At 40.8% G+C, this 26884-nt stretch overlaps 1 protein-coding gene across 2 annotated transcripts; it reads right to left on the bottom strand.

Moving 5' to 3' along the window:
* Window positions 1-2727: 2727 nt before the first annotated feature.
* Window positions 2728-26799, bottom strand: LOC146654302 (mediator of RNA polymerase II transcription subunit 13-like). 2 transcript variants are annotated; one of them, XM_085429467.1, is made up of 30 exons: window positions 25936-26799; window positions 24846-25080; window positions 23629-23797; window positions 20634-20779; window positions 20339-20536; window positions 14694-14888; window positions 14427-14583; window positions 14228-14335; window positions 13427-14143; window positions 13082-13298; window positions 12342-12372; window positions 12124-12245; window positions 11923-12013; window positions 11632-11828; window positions 11348-11547; window positions 10037-10926; window positions 9768-9935; window positions 9432-9655; window positions 9108-9303; window positions 8627-9008; window positions 7199-7415; window positions 6107-6298; window positions 5758-5981; window positions 5338-5480; window positions 5086-5244; window positions 4806-4991; window positions 4585-4718; window positions 4128-4292; window positions 3764-3864; window positions 2728-3664 (listed from the first exon to the last, which is right to left on the bottom strand). In XM_085429467.1, exons 1-30 carry the CDS (start codon window positions 25999-26001, stop codon window positions 3532-3534), a joined length of 6363 nt encoding a protein of 2120 aa, XP_085285593.1. In that variant the 5' UTR covers window positions 26002-26799; the 3' UTR covers window positions 2728-3531. The 2 variants fall into 2 exon arrangements, with proteins under 2 accessions (XP_085285593.1, XP_085285592.1); XM_085429466.1 differs by having other exon boundaries at window positions 12124-12372.
* Between the last annotated feature and the right edge of the window lie 85 nt (window positions 26800-26884).

Raw genomic sequence — 26884 nt, 5'->3', positions numbered from 1 at the left:
TAACTGTAACTTCGGTCGTTGCTGTGCTTTTTTTTTTTTTTTTGGAAGTCGAATTTCCCAGAGGAACCCACCCGAGGGATTAATAAAGTTCTATCTTATCTTATCTTCTATAAAATCCTTTGAGACTGGTTTCAAAATGGAACAGATTTCCTCATTTAAAATCACCGTTTGGATCCTAAAGGTCATCTTTATAATGAAATTTAACATTTTAAAGAGAAACTCAACTGATCAAGCAAAATCCTACATTTAAAAATGATGTTCTTCCTTTTCAGACCTTTTTGTTGCGTCTTTAGCTTCACTCAAAAAAGACATGAGTACTTAGGTCAGGTATTGAGGTTTGGAGGATTAATTCAGTTATTAGACAAAGGATGTTGAAGATGGATCTGCCAGGCAGGGGGGGGGGGGGAAGAGGAGGACCACAGAGGAAATTCATGGATGCAGTGAAGGAGGAGGGTTGGCATTACAGAGCAGGCTGTTAGGAATAAGGTGAGAGAAGTTCCACTGAGGCGACTCCTAAAATGGTCACATGAAAGAAGAGGAAAAGAAATGCTCACATATATGCTTGTTTGATGATCAGAGATTTGACTGAAGGTTTGTGTGGGCAGCACAAGAATTAGTGTTTAGATACATTACATTTTGTCTCCACCAGAGGGCGCCAATAACCATATTATTCAACATGCTTTTTCTAATGGTCAGATTTTAGGAGCTCTCATAAAAAGCCATTTGAAATACTATTACAAATGGCTTTGTAATACTATTGAGTACTATTATTGCTAAAATACATATTTAAATTATCATGTGCTTTATCGTCTATCTGAACAGTTATTGGCCCGCAGTGTCCTCATGATGTTCCTGTTTCTGCAGAACTATCAGACAAACACGAAGCAAGTGCAGAGAGAAGAAAAACTCAGAGGTGGAGGCCAAAACAGGAACTTCCAAGTTCTCGCTGAACCATTTGTGGTTAACCACTTTAACCGTTTTGGTGCCACTGTTTATATACCTGAGCGTCCTTTCTGTTTAAATTTTCAGTTTCTCTTTCTCAGAAACCTGTTATTGTTCATTACTTACATGCCTTACTCCAGAGATTAATTATATTTTAAGGATTTCAGTGTGACTGATCACCATTGTGTTAAAATTAAAAATGTATTTTTCTCCCCTGGATAGTTCAGATTAAAACATTCTGTAAATGTTATTTATTAAGGCCTTTCTGCACCTTATATTTCACCTCGCCTCCCATGCAAACAGGAGCTCAGGTCTCAGGAGGTTAACACATCATTTTCTCAGAGAGCCTTTCTGGGTTTTAGTGATCAGCTTCATGCCTAAATTGCCTTTATGGTAATGCTCATTCGTCACTTTGATTTTCTGATTTGCACCTGTTTTTTCTTGTGTAAAGTGCTTTAGACGTAAAATAAATATAAAGTGTCAGCATGTATATGTATATATGTTGCTTAATATTTTAGTTATTATTAGTTTTAAATTCCTAGACTAATTCTATTTTATTCTTACCTACCCCATGATTCAGAAGCTTATAGAACCACTGTTAACAATAACCTTAAGATGACCCAATTTGGGCCAAGCTTTAGCTATTGGACTACAAAGGCGCCTTAGGGACACATTATGAAAAAAAAAATGCCATTGCTCTTTTTGCAAATAAAGTCGAAATAATATTTAGAGAATTGTGAAGCCCTCTACGAAATGCCGTGCATAGATACGTTTGTGAAAGTGTGCTTCAGAATCAGTTTCAATAACAAAGAAATTATTTGATCTTTTAACACATAAACACAGTGTAGTAATAAATATAATGGCTCGGAAGAGATGGCACAAAGAGCTGCATCTGGTCAGAAGGAAAAACCCAAACCTGGAAAAGTTGGCAGATTTGCGCAACATGAGACGGCTGGCAGCGGATAGACGCAAAGACAACTGATGGTCAGCCTCGTGCAGTAGAGAAGATTTATATCACAAGACAGCTTCTTAACAAGTATTTAAACTTTAATCTGAAATTTTATTTTTTTCCCTTCTGTGCCCCTAGTTCTGTCACAGCCCTGCTACCCAGGCTCTGTGACCGGCCAACAACCCCATATCAGCACCACTGTGCTTAAGTTAGTGTGAGGCTGATATTCTGCCCTGTCTGTTACAGCTGAGGACCTCCACTTTATTCTAATTTATTCAGATGCGACTTTGCAAACCTGGGCTGTGCTGCCATGTTGTTATTAGAGAAAAGGGACTTTCTGCTGGCAACGCTCCTAACCGTGCTGTCATGAGCTGAGACCTTTACACTCTGAGAGGTAGTGCCTGTGTTGTGCAGTGCAGTTTCTCAGAGCGTTGCTCGGCTGAATTTGTGAATACTGTCTCGAACATTTTCCCCTTTTTTCACTGTTCGGGAAAGATTTTAAGGCCATTTCCAGATTGATGGTTAGTTCATTAAGAGCACAGTTGATGTCCTTCTTCCTCAGTATCATTTTAACACACATCACTACTTCAAACCAGCAAACTGTCCAACACTTCTGTTTTGCTGACAATCACTAAATAAGTACATTTGACTGACTGCTTCTTGTCCTCTTAATTCCTTTGGATACAGTCAGTATGTAATTAATTTTTTTTACACACTAGTTTTGTCAAATAATGAGGCAGCATGCCACATGTATCGTTGTTGTTCATCTGAGGCTGTATTTATATACAAAAGACTATGACAGCTGCAAGCAGCTACAAAGATAAAGACGAAGACAGTAAGGTAGACACTTTATTCCTAAAACAGAAGCTGCACCATCAGTAGCGGCACACAATTACTATGTACACATATACACACACAGTTACCTAAATCTGTTATATAAAATATATAATCTGACAATGTACCTTTTAATTCCTCTTCAGAGCTCACTGAGTTACTGTGCAAGAGACTCTGGAGCCAAAGTAGACAGAGAGGTAAGTCTCATCCACTCATTGGGTGGGACACAAATGCCCAGGCCAGCTTTTACTTCATTATTACAGCATGGCAATAGAAAGGTCTGTACCCCTTTGAAAAAATAATATTCTAAAAGCAATCTACAGCAAATTCACTTGAACAGGATTTTCGTTTTGTATTTGAGAAAAATTACACTTTTGATACCAATTCCTGTACAGTGAGATGTACACACCCTCTAGGATTTGTAATATATAAAAGATATTAAGCATTAAAAATTCCACATTAAAAAACTTACAATAAATAATATATGCAGGCATTTCATTATGATAAAATCTCATAGATTGCAATCTACAGTCATTAAAAAGACATTTTTCTCCTTTATGAAATGTCCCTTGATCATCCAAAGTGATAAAATGGATTCTTGGCATCTGATTGATTCATTGGAAACTTCCAGTTAGAGTTCTGAGAGATACACCAGGACGAGGAGGAAGAGGAGGGTGCTTCGTCCACATTTACCCTGATGGAGTGCGAGGTCCTTTCGAGTGTCGGGGTGTCTTTGTAGCAGGAAATCCACAACATGTCTGAGCGATCCCTCCAATCAAATCTCAGCAGTTTGATCCCATTAGAGTTCAGAGCATGTTCATGATAAAGTTGTACATCTGGGTGAGCACCACAAAGTGAACAGGCAGACAGGAGCGCCGGTCCTGGGTGGCAGGGTCGCACGTCAGCCAGGAGAGGGCGTTATATTGCTCTAGAACAAATCTGGCATGAAGGAGGAGGACATGGAAATGTTAATAAAGCTGGGAGTGAAACAAATGTCTTTCTAATTATTAAAAAATTGAGTTTGGTTACAGTTCAGACCTGAGCACATCAGAGGTGTGGTTAGAGTCCAGGGGGTGGGAGTGTTTACTGTGCAGAAGCTCATCTGATTGGACAGAAGACACGTGCAGGTGAAGAGAGGCCTGGAAAAGAAAGAGACAAATGAAATCAGTCTTCAGATTCAATCACTGAATTTCAGGTTCAACACATCTGCATGTAGAGCTGTAAAATCTCATTATTTCATCAACTGATGTAAAAGAGTCAGTATTCTTAAACCAGCAAACAAGCAGCACTGTCGATAGGTCAGAGCAACGACGACAAAGAGGCATTTTGTTGAAGAACGGCATTATTGCGATTACTCAAGACTTCATGAACATATAATTTTAGTAGTACAGGTATGAGTCACCTTGAGAAAGAGTGGGCACTGGTTCTTGGCTTGGGGGCAGGCTGACCAGAACCAGTCGGGCAGCGGTCCGGCCTTCGCTGTGGAGACAAAGTAACCCAAAGCCATCGGCTGCTGCAAGATGTTGAGCGCTTCTTCGTGAGACTCCATCCGATCTGTACTCTGACCCTGCGAAACGAAGGTGATAAAGTCATCGATTAGAGCATCGCTGCAGCCAAAACAGGCATCATATTTTCATAACCAAGGGGCACCTAATTTTTTTTTGCTCATTAGCATGCTTTTCTTCTTTTTTTTTTTTTTTTTTTACTTTTTTTAATGTAACTATTAAGTTGAGGACGAAAAACAGAAGAAGTTGTTTAATTACTGCCGAGTGGTTCATACATCACAGCCTGTTAATAATCTTAAAGTCTGTATCTGACATTTTATATTGATGAGTGACTTCATGAAAAAGATGGCAGACCTTGCTTCCATCTCCCCCTTGGGGGCCCGGGGAGTGAACAGGGGAGGTTGTGGGGGAGTTGGGCAGGATGTTGATGAAGTCTGGATCCATGTCTTGTTCAAACAACTCAAAGATGTTCATTCCCTCTGATCCATCTGCAGAGAGGGAAAAATGTGTCATTCTGGCTTTCCAGCTTTGAGCAGAAATATATTGCAGCAGCTCTGTGAGCTGTGAAAACATACCGGGATTTATTTGGTTAAAGGTGTCGATGTCGAGGGGCTCTGAAGTGTTAGTGTTGACCTGCACCATGGCTGACGTGGGGAATACCAGTATGTGTGTGCAGGATGTATCCTGAGGGGTGCTCAGCTGCGATGTTTGCATGTTAAGGGTGGTGCTTCGACCAAACACGGAGCCTGTCGACACCGAGTCTGCAGAGACGAGACGAAGGAGAGCGCTGTCAGATTTACAGGCTTTTTGTAAATGAAGTGAAACTAGCCAAACTTTAAATATTATTTCTTTTACCTGGCATAATCACAAAGGAACCTTGAGGCTCCATGGCAACTAAGCAGGCGCTAAGGATGCTGGGAGTGTCAGCAGCAGATATGCCGCACATCCTGCACGTCTCCTTCAGTCGCCTGCTGAGGGACTGCAAGTTCCTCCTGCTCAGCAGAATACTCCAGTCTGAAACAGACAAGACACAAGCACATAAGTGTGTGTGCGTGCGCGTGCGTATATGTAAACTGCCCGCTCTGCAGACACTGTTGAAGTGTGTACCTCTCAGCTCGCCGTGCCCCATCCTTCCAAGCCGCCCGATAACGACCCTCCATGGCAGTGACGTGAGCTGCACCAGGCTGAGGCACCACTCCCACAGCTTCTGCAGACCCAGCCGTCGGGCTGAGCCCTTTTTCCTGCGAGCCCTGCAGCAACAATAATACAGTAATGCATTTATGAGGTAGTTTTGCTTTTTAATTAGTTTTGATTCTCTAGCTTTCAATTTAATTTAGCGTAATTTACTTTCCACAGTGGGTTTAGCCTTTATTGTTTAAAAATGTTTCATTTCAGTCTTAAAACAAAGACATTTATCATATTTAGTCTTTGCTAACTAAGATTGTTTTACACTTAACTACAAAGACTTAGGTATCAATAACCAAACTGATTCTGTGGTACTGAGGTAAATCTTTCGTGAACAGGCACCTGTTCGGCACATCGATGCTGATGATGCAGGTCTCCAGCAGTTCTCCGTGTTGATCGGTGCAGGAGGCCAGCAACCATCGCTGGTCATGTGACAGACAGTAGCCGACAAACAGGACGTTGTACTTCTGCGATGCCTCACCAAACGTCTCCCCGAGCTCAGTCTGCTTGTCCTTCACTGGAGCCAAAATGAAGGGTGGCGTGTAGAGACGCAGACACTCAGGCCTCTGCACAGCCCACAAACACAAAAATATATATATTCAAGTTGAGAGTGACAGAAGGTACAACAGCATAATTGTCTGTAGACATACAGCTTCAACAAAACTCAGGAGTTCAGCATCAGGGTAGTTACCTCTGGGTTCTTGAGTGCCATGTCAATGGCAAGACCAGGACCAAAGCCCGTCAGAGCCTTGAAATTGGTGGAGTTGGGAAGAGGCCGACGACACTGAGTGAACACAGAGAAAGCCAGCGACTTGAGGTGCTGACTGTAGACGTGGCGCCCTGCGCTGTGCACTGGCTGGAGCAGATACTGGCAGGGAACAATCTGACACAAAAGGAGGAAAAAAGGCATTTTAGGACAGCCTGTAGTGCTGGATGTTTATGGATTTGTTAGACTTGAGCTTCACTACACATTTGTTTTTACTGAAAGTTTCTCTGTGTTACTGACTGGGTTGTGTTGTAGATGATAATTCATGGACATGGAAATCTCAAAATAGGTCTTTCTGACAATTAGTAATAGTTTGTGGTGAAAGAAACATTAGTGAACCCTGAACTTCAAAAACTACACTGCTGTAAGTAAGTTCAATCCCAACATAAAATTTCTGCTTCATCCAAAGATCAGAATAGGTTTTAAAAGTATTAATCCACAGGAACGCCGTAACAATTATGATAAGAAGTACGGGTGTCTTTAATCTTATATTGTTCATAGAAGACGGAGGTCAAACCAAACCGTTTGTTTACTAAACTAAGAATATTGCCACATCTTAGCTCGAAGGAAGAGTTAATGACAGCACATCTGAGAGATTAGCATGTCTGCAGCGATAGGACTGAATGGATATTAGCCCACACAGTTATGCTGCTGCTGTACTGAACCCATTATAGCACATTCACGCCTCTTGTGTTTCAGAACTCCCTCTGGCATACTGATGCAATCTTGTGCCACTATATCACAGGTGTGGCAGTTACCACCTCCATTAGTGCCTGCTAATGATTCCCCTGCTCCTTCTCACCTCCCTTTGTGGCAGCTGGTAACCCTCTCTATTATAACCAAAGTAGAAAACTGAGCAGATGTTATTAAACTGTAGATTATATTTAGAAAATGAACTTATTTTGTGAAATATCTTTGACTTTTGGAGTCTGTTCTTTTATACACTACGCAGAATATTTAGCCACATCTTTAATCTGCAGTTATGAAATTTTAAAACTATTAAGAGTGTTGTTCTACCTGCACAGAGACAGAGTTTCTGATGCAAGCAGGCAAGATGTGGAGCATTTCCATGTAGCAGCGCAGTAGGCCCATCGTGTAGGTACTCGAATGGACTTCTCTGTCTGCGTCTTCGTAGCTGAAGGGGTCGACGATGTACACCACTATAGCAGGCGGGTAAGACACAGCATGGGACTCTCCGTCTGTTGGCTTACCCACTTTGTCTCTCTCCATTGTGCTGTTAAAAATTAGGCAGATAATTACTGAAACAGGCCAAGAAATTATCTTCATCAGATCTGTCAATAATGTTCATATTACTGTCCACAGTGTGCAACTGAAGCTTTTTGCATGCGTCCTGTGCAGCCTTAACCTTTTTCTAGACATTACTAGAAAGACATGCACATGAAAAAACAAAAACACTCAGAGCAGTCAGATTAGATATTAGCCACTATTTAACCTGCCAGCCCAACTACAAAGTCCACACTTTTCTGGGCTCTGTTGATCCACACTTTGTAGTTGTTCAGTGCATTTATCTCCAGCAAATGGATGTTTGTATACTGCTGCGTGCACACTTTATTTAGGTAGCTCCCTGACATAAACTCCAGTATTTCCAGTATAATTGTGCCTGCTGTGTGCTACATGTGAAAGAAACTGTCCAAATATCATGTATGAAAATGGCTCAAGCCAAATCTTGGCAGGCGCAGCTCCCATCAGAAGAAACGTAAAAATAAAATTACTGAGATGAAAGTAGAGACACGCAGCACTCATGAGATGTGTTTTGCCATAACAAAACTTCAGATCTCACTAATATTATACTGCCTTCAAAACACGTGACACACAATACTTTTTTAGCCAGAGGATGAACTTTCCCTGCTGATTATGCAGTGTTACCAATGTGGTCATTCATCAACCTTAAATATAATCTACTACCAATAAGACTATTTGGTCAATGAATGCCTAAAAACTGCATATATCAAACAGACCATGTGTAAGTGTTGGTGACCTTTGAAAGAAGGTGTCTCACAGAACTGTCGAGGAACTGAGCACGTCAGTGTGTTTTTATCAGATTGTCTTTGTAAAGCAGTTGTAGAAACAATCTCCATCTCAGCTTAAAATAACTCAGCACTGGTTATCTATCCCATGAATGCATACCAGTTATGAAAAGGCTTGTGAGCTAAGTACCAAACTACAACGCTCTACTACTTGAGATATTCTGTCAAATAGAAAGAATTGAAATGAGCAAACTGGCATTTGCTAGGAAAGATTCAAAATATAATCTGGCTCATGAACCATCACAGATCCCAAGTGACCGTGCATAAAAAAAACCCCCAAAAAACAAATATGACTAACAATTTTTGGGAAATATGGAGAGATAAGACAACAGGCGCCTAGTTACGGCATAAGGTCACTGGTCCTTTGGCCAGGTGATGTAACAGCAGATCTAACTACCTCTCTGGGCTCTCAGTGGGTCCTTGAGACTGGTAAGCAGACGATCCATTTTCAGCCATTCCCCCTGTGCCCTGCGAGTTTGGCTGGGGTCCATTCTGAGACGCTCCACCCTGCAAGCCTGCTGTTCCAAATGGCGAGAAGGAACTTGGCTTGGCTGAGGTCATTCCCCCAATAGTCTGTGAGCCTGAGGATGAAGAGGGAGGGGTGCTGTTGACCTGGGCAGGCTGGGCAGAGCTGGTGTTGGAGCCGGTAGTGTTGGTGCTCTGGAGTCCTGATGAAGTGCTGGAAGAGCTAGAGGTCTGGAAGGAGGGGGTGGCGGCTGTGGTAGGGTTCCGCTGGGTCAACAGAGAGCTATCCAAAGACTGCTCTGACAGGTATGGAGCTGAAAGGGATCCCAAAAGAAAAATGATAAATCATCATTTTTACAAACCATGCGATTTTACTTACTTTAGGTTTTCAGCACTACAAGCAATCACATTACCTAGATCATAGCAGCACACTTGAGCAAAGAGTTTGAGCTTATTAAAGGCTTCATTGTTTCCTTCTCTGGCAGCCATCTTAACGAACCAGTCACTAAGAGGCTGCTCTGTCATGCTCCTGCCTTCTTTGGTGCCAACCTTCAATATGCCCTCTGGGTGACTCTTGCAGATGGGCCTGTGTTGCCCCAGCTGGCATGCCTGTCAAGGAAAAAAAGAAAAGAAAACAAGAGTGCAACAGTGTGAATCACTTTTGCAGAGCTACAAAACTGTTTCTGTAGACATGTCAGCACAGGAAGGGTGAGTTTAATAAACTGCCAGGTGCATACCTCATACATTGCACTTAGATCTTTGAAAAAGGTCTTGGCCCCGTGGAGCAGAGACTCATTATCAGGGCAAATGACAACATATCCCACATCCCTCTGAGAACCAAAAGGATCCAGGAGAAGCTTCTCCCAGTAGGGCAACCCAAAAGGAGACAGTACCACAAAATCATATTCGTAACCAACCAGAAAGGTTGGGATGGGCAGAGGCTCAGGAGACTCATCAGTACCTGTGAAGATAAGGAGACAAGTTAGTGTCTTTGAAGACAACAAAGCCATAAACTTCCACAATATTCTATTTATCTCTATAAAACAAACAAACAAAAAACGCTTTCGACACACCATATGATCCCCTCCCAGCCATTTTATGGAACTGCTGCCAGGTAAGTGGCCCCTGAACGCCCCAAGAGCGCACACTCCTTTTCTTCTGAATGGTGTCCTGCAGCACAGGCTGGAGGGACAACAACACCCGGAGGACATCCACAGAGTATAGCTTGCTCATGTCTGCTGCTACAAGTGAAGAACCAATAGGAAACAAGTATTACATTTCTGCTAGAAACACATAAGGAAGAACTCTACATTTAAAGCAGCAGTAATGTGAGAATACATACATTTGCGTTTGGGCCACTGATGAAGACAGGTGCTTTTCACTAGTGTTTCATCGACTTTGCCTCCTGACATATTGTCCATGAACTGCCTGCCATGCTCCAGTGCCATGTAGCAGTCGTTATAACAGTCTCTCTCTTCCACCCTTAGGAACGAACTGGGGGCTGAAGTTGGTTTGGGGTACTCCACACCAGCCATCGAGGCAAATGGATTGGTGCACTGGTCCTGCAGCAACAGGATTAACTCATCTGGAGGCTTCTCCTTCAGGCTGCTGGCTTTGTGTGATGTAGAAGCTCGCAGCTCTTCGAAACACCGCTCTGTATCTCGAGCAGCATCAGAGCCCCGTCCAACTACGTCCAGTTCATCCTCTAGAAAGAGCCCAGCTGACTGGCCAAAGCGCCGATTGGTGACAGCGCTAAAACCACAAGTGCATATATACTGGGCCTCGCCGTTGTCCTTGAGGTATACGCCTACATCTGACCCACGGATGTTCATGTTACAGACACACACACAGCAACTGTCAAAGTTGCAGTCCTTGAAGAGGTTCATGACTGACTCTGAAAGTATGAGCGTGACGTATAGGCTGTGAGCCTCGGGAATTGAGGGCACGGTGGCTGGCTCAACAGAACTAAGGGGTCGGCAGGTGGAGGGCGTGGAGGCAGGAGAGTAAAGGTCAGAACTGTCATACTTGAGGGAGCCCTGGACGCTGGATGGGCCACGTGGAGTCCGTGGAGTGCGGGGTGTGCGAGGTGTGGGCACAGAGAAGCGTGGTGTGGCTGGGGATGGTAGAATACCTGCACCACTGTTGCTGGGAGGAGCGCTGCTGGACATGAAGGGCGGGTGGGTCTGCGGGGTGTAGGTCTGGCTATAGTCAGGCTCCACACTGGGGACATTACTGTTATATAAAGATGAACAGTGATTAGGGTTTCATGTTGTGATGTTTGGTTATATAGCAGCTGAAGAGTACCGTTTACATGCATTTACGTTCTTTCTTGTTCTACATACATTGCAATGTTCATTATGTGCAGCCACCGACATGATAGCTGCACATAATAAACTTGTTTCAGACATAGGATGACCTGATGGCTGGTTTAGGCTCTTTGGAAGATAAATAATGATCACTTTGAACTGTGAAACCTGCAGAACTGTGAATGAATAAAAATATAGAGCTGGAAATAAGTGTAATACGTCACTTTTCAGTACAAATTTGAAGTTGTACTGTAAAAGACTAAAACTCAAATTGTGAGAAAAACCCTTCTTGATCAACAGATCACACATCAAAGATGGGAAAAAGTTAATTCAGAATATGCATTTACCTATCTTTAGTGAGGAGACTAGTGTTGGACACTGGGGGTATCAGGTCCATTTTGCCCATGGTCCAGCTCGCCGTGTACACACAGTCTTCTGGTAGTTTGACAGGCAACAGACACTGGCTTGGTAGTGTCTTCAGGGGGGCATACATTGAGCAGCCAATGAATGACTGACACATCTCTGGCTTGTACACAAAGGAGAAGTCCTGAAAACAAAAACGCAGGTCATTTAACAATAAAGAAAAATGATCAGTTTCCTCTCTACTTGGTAATTGCGTGATGTGTTGTACCTTTATTTCAGATGGCTTAGGGCTGCAGAAACCCTCCTCCACCTCCATCTTGAAGTGGTTATTAAGCATGCTGCCGTCCAACAAGGTGAGCCCCGCCCCTGCTTCTAAGCTGTCCTTGCTGCCGGAGTTCATGGGAGAATAACCCTGCTGCTCCAGGGAGGGTGGGGTGGGAAACATTGTGTGCAAGTCTACTGAGCCTAAGGAAAAGACATTATTACTTCTCTTGAAACAACAACTTACGTAGTTATGATCCATGATGAACAATGAGTAATTGATGATTAATTTTCCTACTTATGCAAGACAGGGGATCCAGTGCAGTTGGCTTAGTATCTTTAGAGCCAAACTTGTCATCTGTACCAACACCAGCTCTTTTGGATCCAGGCTGTGCAATGGGGAAAACAAGTCAGCATATTCAGTACATCTTGGAGTTTTAACAGGCTTCATGAGGAGACATCACCATCAGCTCCTGAATATGCCACAACATGCACTCACTGTTAGCTCATCTTCATCTGAATTGAAGATTTTATCCAGGTCGCTGTAGGACACAGCCAAGTCGTTCTCGTGGATGAGGCTGGTCGAGGCTGAGGGTTTACTGCCTGTAGGACACTGTCCATCTACACCGCAAAACAAATTGAGGGACATTTTTTGAATTAAAGCAAATAAATAAACATACATAGAAATCTCCAAGCAAGAATGAATAAACTTCTCACCATCTGCAGAAGTTCCAGTTCCTTCATCCACCTTGGTTAAACAAAAAGATGACAGTAATTATCGTCATGACCATTTGTTTGTCATTAAAATTTCCACTATTTGTACTTGTATACAAAGCTCTGATTATCAAACATGTTCCTAAAATGAAGGTCACTATTTTGCACACCGAGTGCTGATTTTCAGAGTTAGCCATAACACAACAGGGTGAGGTTTGAAACATCTAAAATCAGCTGCTGATCCTTGTTACACAACTTTTCTTCTACAAATTCACAAGAGAATTTGATAAGAAAAATGTGACTCAATTATCAAGATGACTGCACAGTCTTTTCGTGATTCACTAGGGTATACGTGCTGGCACTAGAAACCAAAACGTACTTTACATCAGTAAATATCTGAGCAAGCAAACATGACTGTGAAGCTGACAAGTATGTAAAAGCAAATTTAATTAACAGGACCTGTGATAGAGACACATTTTGGTTACTAATTAAGTACTAATGGTCAATACCCAGCAATATCAGTGTGTGCTCTCAAAAGACAACTACTACTATGCAGCACAGAGAAATGAAGGAAATAAGCACTGGAACAGACGTGAAAATGTTTAAATGATTCACCTCCTTTAATATAAAAAACACAGAAATGTTCAAAATAACTAGTTCCAACAAGTACTTTACCAGGGACTGAAAGTAGATTTCATCAAATGTCATAATAAACAAGGATTTCAGCCTTTGTCAGGACCCACCTTGTGTTTCTTGTTTCCGTCCTTTTCAGCTCCAGACTTGTCCTTCTTCTCAGTAAAGCTAAACTCCTCATCTCCTTCGACGAAGGCATAAGGGTCTGGCTCCTCACTAGGCTCTTCATCTCCTGAGGTGGAAGCAAGATGGCTGTTTCTCCGCTGTGTATAAGTCTTGATGAGCTCTTGGGACACTTTCAGGGGATGCGAGGATCCTGACATCAACCTGGGAGGGGTGTAGGAGAGAGACATTTTTAAGGCATGCAAATACATTATTTTTAAATTCACAAAAAGAAAAAAAAAAAGTTTTTTTTTTTTTTTAAAGCATCCGCCGATCAGACAACAGATACTCACTCTGTGACAGAGACTACACTTTCACTTCCTCCACCACCTGCAGAATCCTCTCTCATTTTATCTAAAGGTAGCTGGGGTGTCAGGAAGTTTGAGGGCTTTTTCTGAGGGAGGAGGAAATACTTCCATGGATTATGGGTGGAGTCATCACTGGGGCTGATGGCAGAACCTACAAAGATGGTGGGTTCAAGGGTTTCATTGTAGGTTGAGGGAAAGGGCAAAGGCATAGGCATGTTCTCCGTCTGAGGCTCCTCAGATGAGCCCTTTGGTGGCATCTGACAAGGTTCCACTGATGGCGGGTAGAATGGTTGGTGAATGGGAGTTGACGAGCTCTTCATGCCACCAGGAGTCATGTCAACTTCTACGTGATCACAGGGATGTGGGCTGAGAGGAGGGGGAGGTGGAGATCCAACAAGGTCTGCAGGAGGGCCGTGGGCGTGCAGTGTAGGGGCTTTAGACTGCACCGTGTCCACATGGTGCAAGCTGGGATACGAGCCTTCTTCCTGCGATCTGAGGCAAAGCCTCTGGGTCTGAGGCTCCAGGGATTGCTCCTCGCTCACAGAGTTGCGGTGGTGAAAAGGTGTCTGTGGCCTCTTCTGCTGCTTCTCCCCCTTCTCCAGCTTCTCGCCCAGCTTGTGCTTGGGGGCTGGCAGGGCAGGCTGTCCTGATGAAGGTGGGTGTCCTGAGGTGCTGCTAGACCGCTGTTTCGAATTCTTATGTCTGTTTGGAATAAAACAAATAATGGCTATAAAATATTTTAAATAAATAACTAAATCGCTGGTGAATTAACTTCACTAAACATACCTTGCACAATTACAATGCAGCCTATGAGCTGGCTCCACAAAATCCCAGAGTCCTGTTTTTTCTGTCTCCTCCTCACAGGTTCCATTTGTCAATGAAGTAAACTTATTCCTAGAAAGAGTGGGAATACAAACACGTTATCCATCTGGATGGAGGCAAAACCAGAACAAATGCAAATTTAAAGAGATGGCCAAAAACATACTTGTTCCCTGTATGGTTTAGGTTGTACTCCTGCCATACAGACTCCACCATCTGGCTGGCCATCCTGCGAGGGATTTTACCACCGTGTAGAGTGTTGTTAGAGCTGTAGCCATCAGATGCAGAAGACAACTTGAGCCACTTCTGGGCAGGCTGATAATCTGTGAGAAGGTAAGATAAAGATGATAAAAATAAATACAACCGCAGTGGTATGCAGAGTCTCACAAAAATAAAGGCTGATGAACATGTATTTTTAAATTGTAATTCTTACCAGTCTGAGCCTCCTCTGGTGACGTTGGAGGAGTCAGAGTGACAGAGGACATGGCAGGATCTCTGTTAGCAGCCTGGCCCTGCTGAGCACCACACAAGCTTCCTGAGGCGTTGGCTGAGCCCTGAGGGACCACAGTAGGGAGGTCCGACAGAGGGAGAAGCACCAGGCAGGAAGGATAAACCATCCTTACTCCCGCTGAAAGTAAAGACATTTGTTCATTTTAAAAACTCAGCATGAAAATTCAAAACAGAACTGAACAAACCAAATACACATTTTTAAATGCAACAATGTTTTGGTATAACTGACTCATTTATTCACCTTCACTCTACAAAAAAAAAAAGGAAAAAAAAAAAAAAAAAGGATAGTGTCTCTCAAAAGTACCAGTGACAGAGAGAACTATTTGGACTGTTTTCTTTAACACAAACAAACAAAACCACAAAAAACAGACACATTTTAGGGCTCTGTTATAGCTGTAGACTGATCCATTTATCTCATAAATGCCAACACTCTTTTTCCTCGGGCTTTGCCGTATTTAATATCTCGGGTGCCTCCTGTGTTGCCGTTTTCCCAGGATACACTCGTAATTTACACGAGATTCAAACTTTATTATGAATAATTGTAAGGCTGCACAAATATTCTGATTTTGATCTCAACCATGACTTTGGCTTCCCACAGTTCAATGAACGGGGGATACTGGAAGCATGTGCTTCACCAACAGAGCGCAAACCAAAAGCAAATTAGTTGCTCCATAAACAATGACGTATCACAGCCATTCACAGCTGTTCCCTGCACTGTAAAGCTTGAGGTTTTCCTGGATAAGTCTGTATCAGTAACAAGGTTATTATCGTTAACGAAAACTAACGAAATAACGAAAACTAGAAGTGAAAAAACATTTTCGTTAACGGAAATAAAAATAAAAACAAAAAAAAAGGAAAATTAACTAAAACTGTAATGAGTGTTCACAAAACTAACTAAAATTAACTGAATTTATAGCAAAAATGTGTTTAGTTTTCATTGATGTGTGCGTGTCATACAATAGTCAAGGGTGAAAATGAAGTTTAGTTTCCAGATTTTTTTCTTGCTGTGTCTCATTATGCCAGCAGGTGGCAGTACGTTAGTCGAGTCGTCTGTGTTGCTGCTCCGTCCACGCGCAGAATCATGTCAGGAAAAGTCGGGAGAAAGCGCCAGAGTCCAATTTGGGATTACTTTGAATATGACTGTGTTTTGGATAAAGCAAGTGTCTTGTAGTGGAAAGAGACAAATTATGAGGGACATTTCTAAAGGGAAAAAAAAGTGCACTTGAAAAGCTGACACAAGAAGGCTAACCTAGCTTACCTTGAGAAGGTAAGGGAGCACACTCAACCCTCATCCCCAGAAACAGACGCTAACCTCAGGCAAGGCAGCGTGATGCATCCCGAGACAACAGGACGGGGATATCTACATAACTGTGTGAGTCAATTGCCTTCAAAATGTTTATCAATTCACTTGAACCAAAATTACGAACACCCGGTGCTGCAAGAGTTAATAGTCTCATTGGGGCCAAGATATACATTTTATAGTTGCCTGGTATCAATGGTTGTTCATCTGCCTTTATTTATTTATTTATTTATTTAAACAACCCATAGGTGGGAATGTGAGTTGTCTGTCTCTGCGTGTTAGCCCTGCGACAGACAGGCGACCTGTCCGGGGTGCAGGGTATGGTAGCTGGAATAGCAACATACCCAAGGATGAGCAGAAGAGCATGACTGATATGATGAAACTGGGATTTTGTTACACTTAATTATTGCAAACACAACTAAAACTATAACTGAAACTAATCAAAACTAAACTGAAACTAAGGATTTTCAAAAAAAATAAAAACTAAACTAAACTAGCAAACAATTGGTAAAAACTAATTAAAATTGATATAAAATTGAAAATCTGAAGTCAAAACTAAATAAAAATTAAAAATAATGAAAATTGCAAAACTATTAAAACCCTGATCAGTAACACCACGTTTAAAGAAAGAAATTCAAAAAATTAAAATGTCTAGTAAAGCACAAGGTGAAGAGCTTGTTTTTTTTTGAAAAACAAACAAACAAAAAACAAAACAAAAAACAAAGTGAAGAGTTTGTCCCTTGAAGCAGAAGATAATCTGTTTGGAAATATTCAGATTTATGGTAAGTGATGTTAAAGACGAAATCACGTGTAGGGCTGCAGCTTTCGATTATTTTAGTAATCAAGTAATCTATAGATTATTCCATCGATTAATAGAATAAGAAATAATTTTATCTTATTAATGAGCAATAATAAATAGAGCTCAAGAGCTCTTTTGGTTTTTAGAAATTGCAGTGTTTTTTGTTGCATCCATCATCTGTTTCATTTGTCAAAAAAAAACAACAACAAAAAAACAAAAAAAACAACCCTTGGTATTTACGTGCCACATTAAGTTTTCTTTTTTAAAGAAAACATTTTCTCAATTGCAGATATATATAAATACTCTCAAGTAGAGTCAAAGTCAAATAAAATAAGATAAATATGCCATCTAAACTAAGGCACAAAAAAAATCTTTACTCTGTCTTCTTGGAAGGCTTATGTTTTGGTACATGTGTTTAAGTGTGAACGTGAATGAGTAAGTTTTTGTTTGTAAGGAGAATGTGGTGGCTGCAACGAAGAGAAGCAACCATATCAGCATTCTGAAGTTTGCCCTGTGCTTTGATGCAAAGCTTATGTGCTGCTAAAAACAAGATGTTATGATAGTGTAGACATTATTTAATATTAACAATAATTCAATGTCCAACCTAAAATCCCTCAGGTCAGTGGCTCAGTTTTACATTTCATTTCATTTTTACTGGATTGTGAAAAACGCTTTAATTTTTATATTTTTAAATATTAACATAAATTAGTTGAGACAGTAGTTTATATTATTTCACTTTCAATCTGAAAAATGTTCTGAAAACCTTGAAATAAATCTGGTCTAGAAGACACCATGCCCTGCTTTAGACTCACACCCTTGTTCGCTTCTATGTAAAATAGGATGGCTGCCATCAGCCTTCAGCAAGTTGTATAATTTAAACATGGTATCAGACTAAGTTAAAAGTTCATCTGCATATTTTAATACATATTCTGGACGCTTACTGGAGATTTTTCACTATGTAAAACAAATGGTGGTGGATGAAGCAGTTACAAAGTTTGCCTTTCTTGAGGTCAGTGTTTGTTGATCAGGTGCTTCGATTAAAGACTCGCTTTTCCCCAGTAAAGGTTTTAATGGTGATTACGGGAGCAGTGTTGCCGTTTTGGACACTAGAAACACTGTTTCTTTCACTCTCCCTGAGCTCACCATCTTGGTACCGGCTCCGCCTCTTTGCGGTGTGTAAACAGACTCCGGCTCCACGTTAAATTGTGCCATCGTCTTCATCACCACTGCTGTGTTATCAGTATTTCTGTTTAAAACTGGGGGCTGTGTGGGCTTAATGTTGTCAAACTTTTGATTCACACGCTGCTTTTAAATACATTTGTAATGCAAGTCTGTTTTTAGTCGGAAATGTTGGTTTCCATGGTAACAGTGCCGCACTACAGAGCTGTGCCTTTAACAAAGCACTGAAGCAAGAATTTGTGTCGCGAATTTTTAATAATTATTTGAAATACTCGACAAATCGTTGCAGCCATAATCGCATGCAAGGAGTGCTGTAGAACTGTGTCTTATTGAACCTCCTAAAAAAACCCAAAAAAACAAAACACACCACAAATTGCAGTATACTGATTACATGAAAGCCAAGACAATGCAATAGTTGCTAACATGAATTGTCCAACATCAATTCAGACGTCCATAAAAGCAAACCAGCGTATCGATCCAGCTCACAAATATGCACTGAAATCACAAATGAAATCAGATTCCATTTGGCCAAAGATGTGTCTCCAATAAACACGCAATCACAAGCACTTCAGGAAAATCGTCTACATACTGGACAATAGGGGTGGGGGAAAAAATCGATACTGTGTAGTATCGTGATATTTTGTTTGCTAATAATGTATCGATACAGGGACAGCAGAAATCGATATTTTGTTACAAAAAAGTTTTTGTGGAATGGAACCTGCTCTGACTTCAGAGCATGTTGATCCTTTTTCTGAGCAAGAATTCTGACATTCCTTCACTGTCCAAATGTGTTTAACTTTTTTTTTGGCAGCAATAAACATGATAGTTTACTTATTTTAATTTAAGACATGTTTTATTTTAATTAAGTTTAAAACTTTTTTATTTAATGTAAAATTATATTTTGTTTTAATTTACTTTCAAATTCTTCAGTTGCTGAAGTTTTCATAAATTTCATAGTTCAGAATAGCTATAATTGTACCAGATGGTTGCATTCAGTTAAGTTGGACTAGACTGTAATACAAACCGTTCAGTTTGTCAACAATAAAACTGACTGAAATGAGAGAAAGACTGAGTGCGAGACTTTGATATTAGATAAAATGAATATTGATAAAGTTTACCTTTATGTACAGAATCTGAATATCGCAAAATATTTTTAAAAATTGCAATAATATCGTATCATGCGTTAAGTATTGTGATAATATCGTATCGTGGGATGTATGGTGATTCCCACCTCTACTGGACAACAGATACGTTTTCCCCTTGCACGGTTATTTTTCCAGCGTGCCAAAAGCTGAACTGTATGCAAAACATCGCAAGGGACATGGACAGGGATACACAGCTGTCGAGTACTTTACTTCGAGGTTTTATTGATACCCATCCTGGATGCACAATAGATGAAATAAAAAGACTATATTTGCTTCCAAGAGATGCACTTGTCAAGTGAATAAAGGACTGTAGTACCGTGTAAATGTGAAAGCAGTGCCCTGTTCATTTATTAATCTTGTCTCTCCAGTTTTGGTACAATTCTTAAAATTTTGATTTTTTTTCTTAAGAATGTACTGAATTTAGATGAAAGGGGGGGGGGGGATCTATTTTACTTTGATCCAAATATTTGTACATTAGCAGGAATGTAGCACAACATGGATCTTAAAGCACTAATGTTTACCAAGATATGTGCCACCGAGATCACAGCACAAAAATAAATAAATAAATAAATATGTGACTACAAATCAATGAATAATTATAACAAATAACAGGTAATAAAATCCTGATAACCATTTTGGCCATAATTTTGGCCTACGCTAACAAGCTAACTGGTGGATGAGGGTTGAAACTTCAAGCTTTGCCTAGTTTTACCAAAACTGCAAGATTGGGTATGAATTGCAGTCTGCGCACACACAATCGACCCACATGCAATTTTAATCAATTTGTCAATCCAACCTGGTGACCCACAACCTGCTTCAAAGGATGTACAGTTATTCTTGGCACAGGTATATGGATGGCTCAATATTTTAGCTGTAGCTTTACCACTTAAGCAATTCTTATTGAGCACATGAGAAGCTTTATTTAAATAAGCAAATAAATACATAATCCTCCTGGACTCTGTGGTTTTTTTTAGACCAAAATGTTGGCAGGTATGTCATCTTTATATCAAGAAGAGCTGAAAATGTAGTACTGTATTTTTCAACTGGCACGACTAAATAAATGAATATCAATAAACTTACCTTTCTGTTCCTTCCTTGCATTCAGTGATCCACCACCACATTATGAACATATTAAGAAGCCTTACCAACAAGGACCTCCACAGCTGCCAGGGAGTCATCCTCCCAGTCTGCATCTTCCAACTTTTCTTCCTGGACTTCCTTGGGATTGGGGCTGATGGGATAGAACTGCCTCCACTCTTCGATAAGCTTCTGAGTAGGGTGGTCTGACATCTTAAAAGCCTGGCCAGTGAGGGTCCCATTCAAGCCATATGGGCTCAGGATGACTGTAGGGCAGAGTTACAGTACTTTAATTCTAAAAACAAAACGTTGGTCTAGTTCCATTTAATGCATGACTACTGTGCACAACTATTGTGATCTTACCTTGCAAGGGGCTGGAGCTTTGCTGTGCAAGGCTTAGGTGTTCCTCGCTCAATCGCTGAAGAGGCTGATGCTGAGCTATCTCAACACTCGTGCACACGTTGCTGTCCCCATGTACAAAGAAGTTGAATGCACAAGAAAGGTGCTCACTGCAAGGTGAATCAAAGACAGAAAGAGGTACTGTTATGCTTAGAAAGAGTGGTATACAACAGAAGCTCATCAGTAAATGAATAAACAAACACTTGTCTCAAACACCTAGAAGATAAACTCCCTAAGGGCAACTGAGATTATCGGTGTACTCTCTTTCATTCACTGTTAAGGAATGATTCAAAGAAAAAAGGCAGGGCTGATAATGGAAACCACACAGTTCCTTTCATATTCCACTGGCCTCATTGATTCATATCACGTGATAATGGTAGGTTCCACATACACAAGGCTAATACCGCCAATCAGATGGTGCACGCAGTATACACACGGATTTAAAAATTGCTGTAAAGCAAACTGACAATATGAAGCACAAATATGCATAAGAAATTCTTATAGCACTGAAATGTGAAAACAATGCCATCTTTATTTTCTAACCACGTCTGGAAGGCCAGGCAGCAAAACTCACTAAAATAGTACTCGTTGACATGATTTCTGTAAAACCACAGCGCAAACTCAGCAGTTTCCAGAGACTGCTGTGTTTACCAGTCAGAGAGGGCAGGCGACAGCAAGGCTGCCAGACTCCTCTGTTAGAGGTGCAGCTTCTCTGCCACAAAACAAGCCTGTGGACCTCTTTATGTAAAAACAGAAGCTAAAAACCAGTGAGCAATAAATCACCTCCTCTTCAACACAACAGCCTTTTTATACAACTGCTAAAACTCTTTAAAACCATTGAAAAAGTAGCCAGAGGGAACTAAGCCAAAGGCTTGTGCATCAAACACAAAGTCACCCTGGATGAACACACACAAGAAATTGAAACTCAAATGAGCTTGTCGGGAAACTCTGGGGTCCTCCAGGCTCCTTATTCAACAGCAGATGCTAAATCTATGTCACCACCCTTATGGTACAGCATTACACAACTCCATTCTGAACCAGGCAGATATTTATGTGTTACTGTTGCTAGTTCACCTCAAGCTTGTATTTGTACAACAACAACAGCCCAGTTTTGGGCTTTGGAGAGATGCGAACAATAAATGTCTCTCTTTAACTTTTTTTTTCTCAAAAGCCTACAATTTCACAGAAAACTATGGATGCAATACCGTTCCTGCTGTTTGAGCCAGTGAGATCAGTAACTGCGATAATGGAATTATTTATTCTATTTTGTTTTATGTCATTCCACATTAACTACATCACATGTCAGCAGTGCTGTAGTTAAAGCAGCACATTTTGCTAGAAGCAGAGCAACGCTGCATGAAGGGCACCAGCAGTTCAATGGCATTTCACACTGGCTACAACAACAAATCACCTTATTTGTTACTTAATTTTGATTTTACAGCAAGCAGTGAACAGTGCCTTCTCACATGGCTTTTCCATAAATCTTTTCTTCATTATGTTAGGTCTAAAACTCCAACAGAACCATTTATTTCACTTAAAGTACCGTAACAATTTGTTATCACCTTCCTTAATCAACTGTCTCATCTGCTCTGCTTTATGAGTGGCGAGAAGTGCACACAGTGAAACAGCGAACAGAATAATAGAGCAGAGACACCGGGGTGGCTGTAAATTACAACAAAACACAAAAATTCACACTGAACTGAAAGGGCCAAATAAATTAGATAAATGTAATTATATATTAAATCTAATTAGATCTTTTTATTTACTCCAAAGTAATATAACATTAAGAATCAATTAATAACATTTTTAAATGAAGTTATTTATTTATTACACAACTTGGATGTTTCCAGTGAACTTATTAATTCAACAGTGGTATTGGACTCAAAAAGATGGATTGGTTCACAGCAAAGGAAACAGCGTAGCATGACAATGTGCCATGCCAGTGATGTGATTCAAAAGCTGCCATAATCCATCACATCATTAGATCTTGTGCAATTCCACGAATCAGAATTTTCTGAGACCTGAAGGATGTCATAGAGGCGAACCAACACTGAGTCAGTTGTACATGAATACAAAAGGTACAGACCACAGTCGTGTATCTATTAAGGATTATATCAGAGATGCAGATGTTGTGTTAAAGGCAATACTTTAATGTCGTGATTACACTGCTCAAAGAAAGACATAAAAAGTGTGCAAAACACTATTTTCCTTATAAGAAAAGGGTGGCTCAACCCTAAAAACAGATATAAGCTGACCACAGCATAGTCAAAACAACACATGCAACATTTCCCAAGCTGCGTCACAAATGGTAATGTGAATGATTAAAGAATGTGAAAGGCCAGATATTGTTATACTAACTTCACACCATAAAGAGCACATCAGCTCAGCTGAATTTCCCCCGTAACTTAAGCAGTACACATGCACTTAAATTACCCTGTTTTTAGCATGTCTAACACATGCGTGCTTCAGTTCCTGATTCCTACATATGTCACATTCCATGGTTTGTTCTGCTCTGATTAAAGAAAGCTGGAAAAAAACAAAAACCCATACATGAATCGAATTTTCAAAAAAAAAAACAAAACACTCCAACAGCCAACATGACTAATGTTTTACCCTTCAGCACAATCACAATTCATGGCACTTTACTCCACTGACATGTTTACCCTTAAGCAATTGTATTAGTCCTTTTGTGTTATAAAAAAAAACAAAACACCCTGACGTATGTGTAAGCTCAGGCTTAATGTGGAAAGGAACTTCTGTTGCGTCTTTGGTTCATAGTGAACTTTGTCTTAATCTGCCCTACAGATAGCAAACTATGAGATGAATATGCTCTTGTATCAGTACAAAAGACTGAATTGAACCCCAGTTAAGAGTACAGAGTATTACAAGAGAAGTGTCATCTTTAATTTAACAATTCACAGAATATCCTACAATTTTTCTAGAAAGAAGCAGGACATACCTTTTATTAATGGTCTTCTCCTCCTTTTGGTATGGCTTGACAAACCACTTGCCAATACGAACAAAGCCCCGGTTCATGAGGCAGCGCTCCAGCAGGTTGTGAATGGCTTTGAACAGGAGCGTTCGACACTCATAGGATAGGCCACTTTCCCACTCACCATCCTCCTCACCTGAAACAAGGCAGATGCAAACATGATGACTTTAACAATCAAAGCTTTTTTCCCCTGATAAAGCTAACCAGTGTTAAATGTACTTGGTTTTGTCATACACCCGTAGCCTTAATTTGGCTATGCAAAAAACAAACAAACAAAAAACCCAAAAACACCACAGTTACAGCTGCTCTACCGCATATAAATACAGGAAAATATTTAATATTAATAAAAGTCTTAGTTGCTGTTATGTAATGACGTGATCCAAAATAAAAGGCTTCAACCCAGTTACTGACTTATGTAACAGAAAATAAACTATTTTGTTAAATTACAGAGAAATGATTATCTAGGTGAAGCTTACTCATGCCATTCCTTTCTGATCATCAAGAGCTATACTCCCTGCATAGTGGAAAATTCTTCCAACTATCTTTGGAGCTCAAGAGAGATTTGAAAAATTGTTGCCAACTCTGTTTCTTTAATGAGCAATTTCTACAAGTAACACTTCATCACACCTGAGACAAAATACCTGTGTGTTAGCCCCTAAGGGTACTTCTTCTCTAAGAATATGAATATCAACAAAGCAGGATTGAATCTCCAGAAATCTAGAAGTGTGTCAGGTGACTGTGATGCACAACAACTTGTTCTAATCCTACCATGCAAGTCTGCGTCTCTATGGCTGAGGGCCAATCAATTTCACAAGGCTTTAAAGACATTCAAAGACCAGTTAGCCACAAATTCAAGGGTCTTAGAAATTATTTTTAATCAGACTTTGCATCATCAAAAATGTATAAGAAATTTTTTTAATGCAGTAAGCATTTCAGGACAGCATCTCTAGAGAGGTTTGTTATTAATATCAACAATTACACACTTCAATTTCAAATTGTTCAGATGGCACAAACTGAACTAACTGCTGCAAAAGCACAAGAGTCCACATATAATTTGGAGTAAATCACCAAATAACATTGGAATTTAATTCAGTGAAATGAAATAAACATTTTCATCTAATAAACTCTGATGTTGTCAGAATCACAAATCTTGCAGAATTCGTGGAGAGGTTAAATGAACTTACTTAAGAGCTCATTGTGGATAAGCTCTGCAAAACTGGGGTCATCACCCCACCAGAAGAGCCAGAGCTCTCTGCGACCCGGGGTTTGGTGCCTCCTCCAAACACTCAACACATCTGCCGCCAAGCATCGGCTGAAACTGCACAAGATCGGGTCCTCCTCAGTCACAGGGAAAAGGATTGGCGAGGAGGTGGGTCCTTGCCACACAAAACGCCGCCATTTTATTCCAGTCAAATCAGCCTTAAAGAGAAGAATAGTGATGTGAGAATAAACACAGAGAAAAACTGAAGAGCATAAAGCTAATTTCCAGCTGTTTACTGCATAACTCTTCATGCATCTTGACCTAACACACTGCAGTAACAAGCCAGCCACTGCTTTCGCTGCTAAAATTACTTTCAATTCAATTAATTTTATTTTATTTATATAGTGCAAAATTACAACAGCAGTTGCCTTAGGTGCTTTATATTGTAAGGTATAGATCCTACAATTATATTGAGAAAACAGAAAGAGGAAACTTTGAATAAGCAAAGCTGAAAATTGAGGTTTGTTTACACTGTTGAAAGTTTTCCTTTACTCTTTACACTTGCCAAGATGATCACGCCTGAAGGCATAACACACAACTATAAGGAAATAATTTACAACCAACAAGTTAACAACCAATGACAGACCTGTCAGTTTAAAACCAGACTGATCTGTCTCAAAATGGTTGGTGACAGCCACAATTAATTTGCATGCAGTGCAGTTTAAATCAAGGGAAAACAATATGTTCAGCTGGTTTTAGAGAAACTGCTCGTTTAGTTGTTCTTTTTACCACCATGTAAATAACGTTATTGCTAGCGGAATGTTTTAGCACTCAGTGCAGTGTAAACACAAGATCATGCCATATTTATCAACCAGCCTTCAACATAGTTGTCATGCAGAATGTGCTGGCTCTGTTATGAAAGTTGGCTCAGATCACGATTTGTTAGTTGCAGGCCCGATGCCTTCACTCCAATCTGCAACTGACGTTACAAGGCTTGTTGCCTTATTAGCCAAAATGGCTTTCTGGCCTCTCAGGATCGCTAACGCTCGCTAGCTCACAGAGCAGAGTCTTACCAGGCAGAAGAGGTTGGAGTGGCAGTCCTCCAAACTGGCCCCGTTTGGTACAAAGCACGAACTCATCCTTTCACTGCGTAGTTGTAACGTTAAAATCCATGTTCTCAATCATCTTCGGGGGGCAATAGCCGATCTGGGTAACTCGCTTGCGAAGCTATGTTCAGCTCTAATTATCCCGTTAAAGCGCTGCCAACTTGCTAGCGTCAGCTAGCTGACGCTAGCTAAACAGTCAACTTCTAACCGGCGCTAGCCACCACCACTAGCCTGGCAGCTAAGCTAACGTTAGACAGACAGCCAGAACGCGTCAACTGTAAGCTTCTCGCTATACGATTCATCAATCCTATTTGAAATGTATTGTCTGATCTGGTTAGCCGCAAGCCTGCGGCTACATCACCTCAACATTAAATAATCATCGATAACAAATCGAAGAAAGACTAGCGTTAAATACAACACTGGAAAAAGTTAAATGCGCAATAAAAATACGAGCTCAAAAACTTAAAAGAAAAACTTAGATGCTGGTATGCTAATGCTAATGGCAGCTAGCTGCTCTGAAACAATTTCAAAGCGGAGGAACTCGCCCCTCCTCCCCCTGAGCTAGCCTAGCCTGCTAGCACATTCGCTAACATACCAGAGCTCCAGCGTTAGCTCGCCAGCTAAATAAAACAACCCGCTACGCCGCCCTCCTTTTCACCAAAACCACCATGGTGCTCCGTCATATTAAAACTACCCTTAAAACGAATGAAACACCCCAAACTAGCGTGACTACTCATCAGCTACTCTTCTCTGCCTGCTCCATAGGTCCAGCAGATTTCCATTATTTCAGTTCATGTATTGAATTCTTTAATGGCGGCCAGGAGGACAACTCTGCCTCTCAGCTCCTATTGGCCAATTTGTGGTAATGGGGGCGTGATCCGGCTTCAAGTAGCTCCATGACTTCACAGTTTACAAG

The sequence above is a fragment of the Rhamphochromis longiceps genome, linkage group LG14, assembly GCF_057381845.1.
Source record: "Rhamphochromis longiceps isolate RC_006_pf linkage group LG14, R_longiceps_female_GT1.1, whole genome shotgun sequence".
In the NCBI taxonomy this organism is placed as follows: domain Eukaryota; kingdom Metazoa; phylum Chordata; class Actinopteri; order Cichliformes; family Cichlidae; genus Rhamphochromis; species Rhamphochromis longiceps.
The sequence above is the reverse complement of the archived record's forward strand: the minus strand, read 5'-3'. Positions and strand labels throughout refer to the sequence as shown.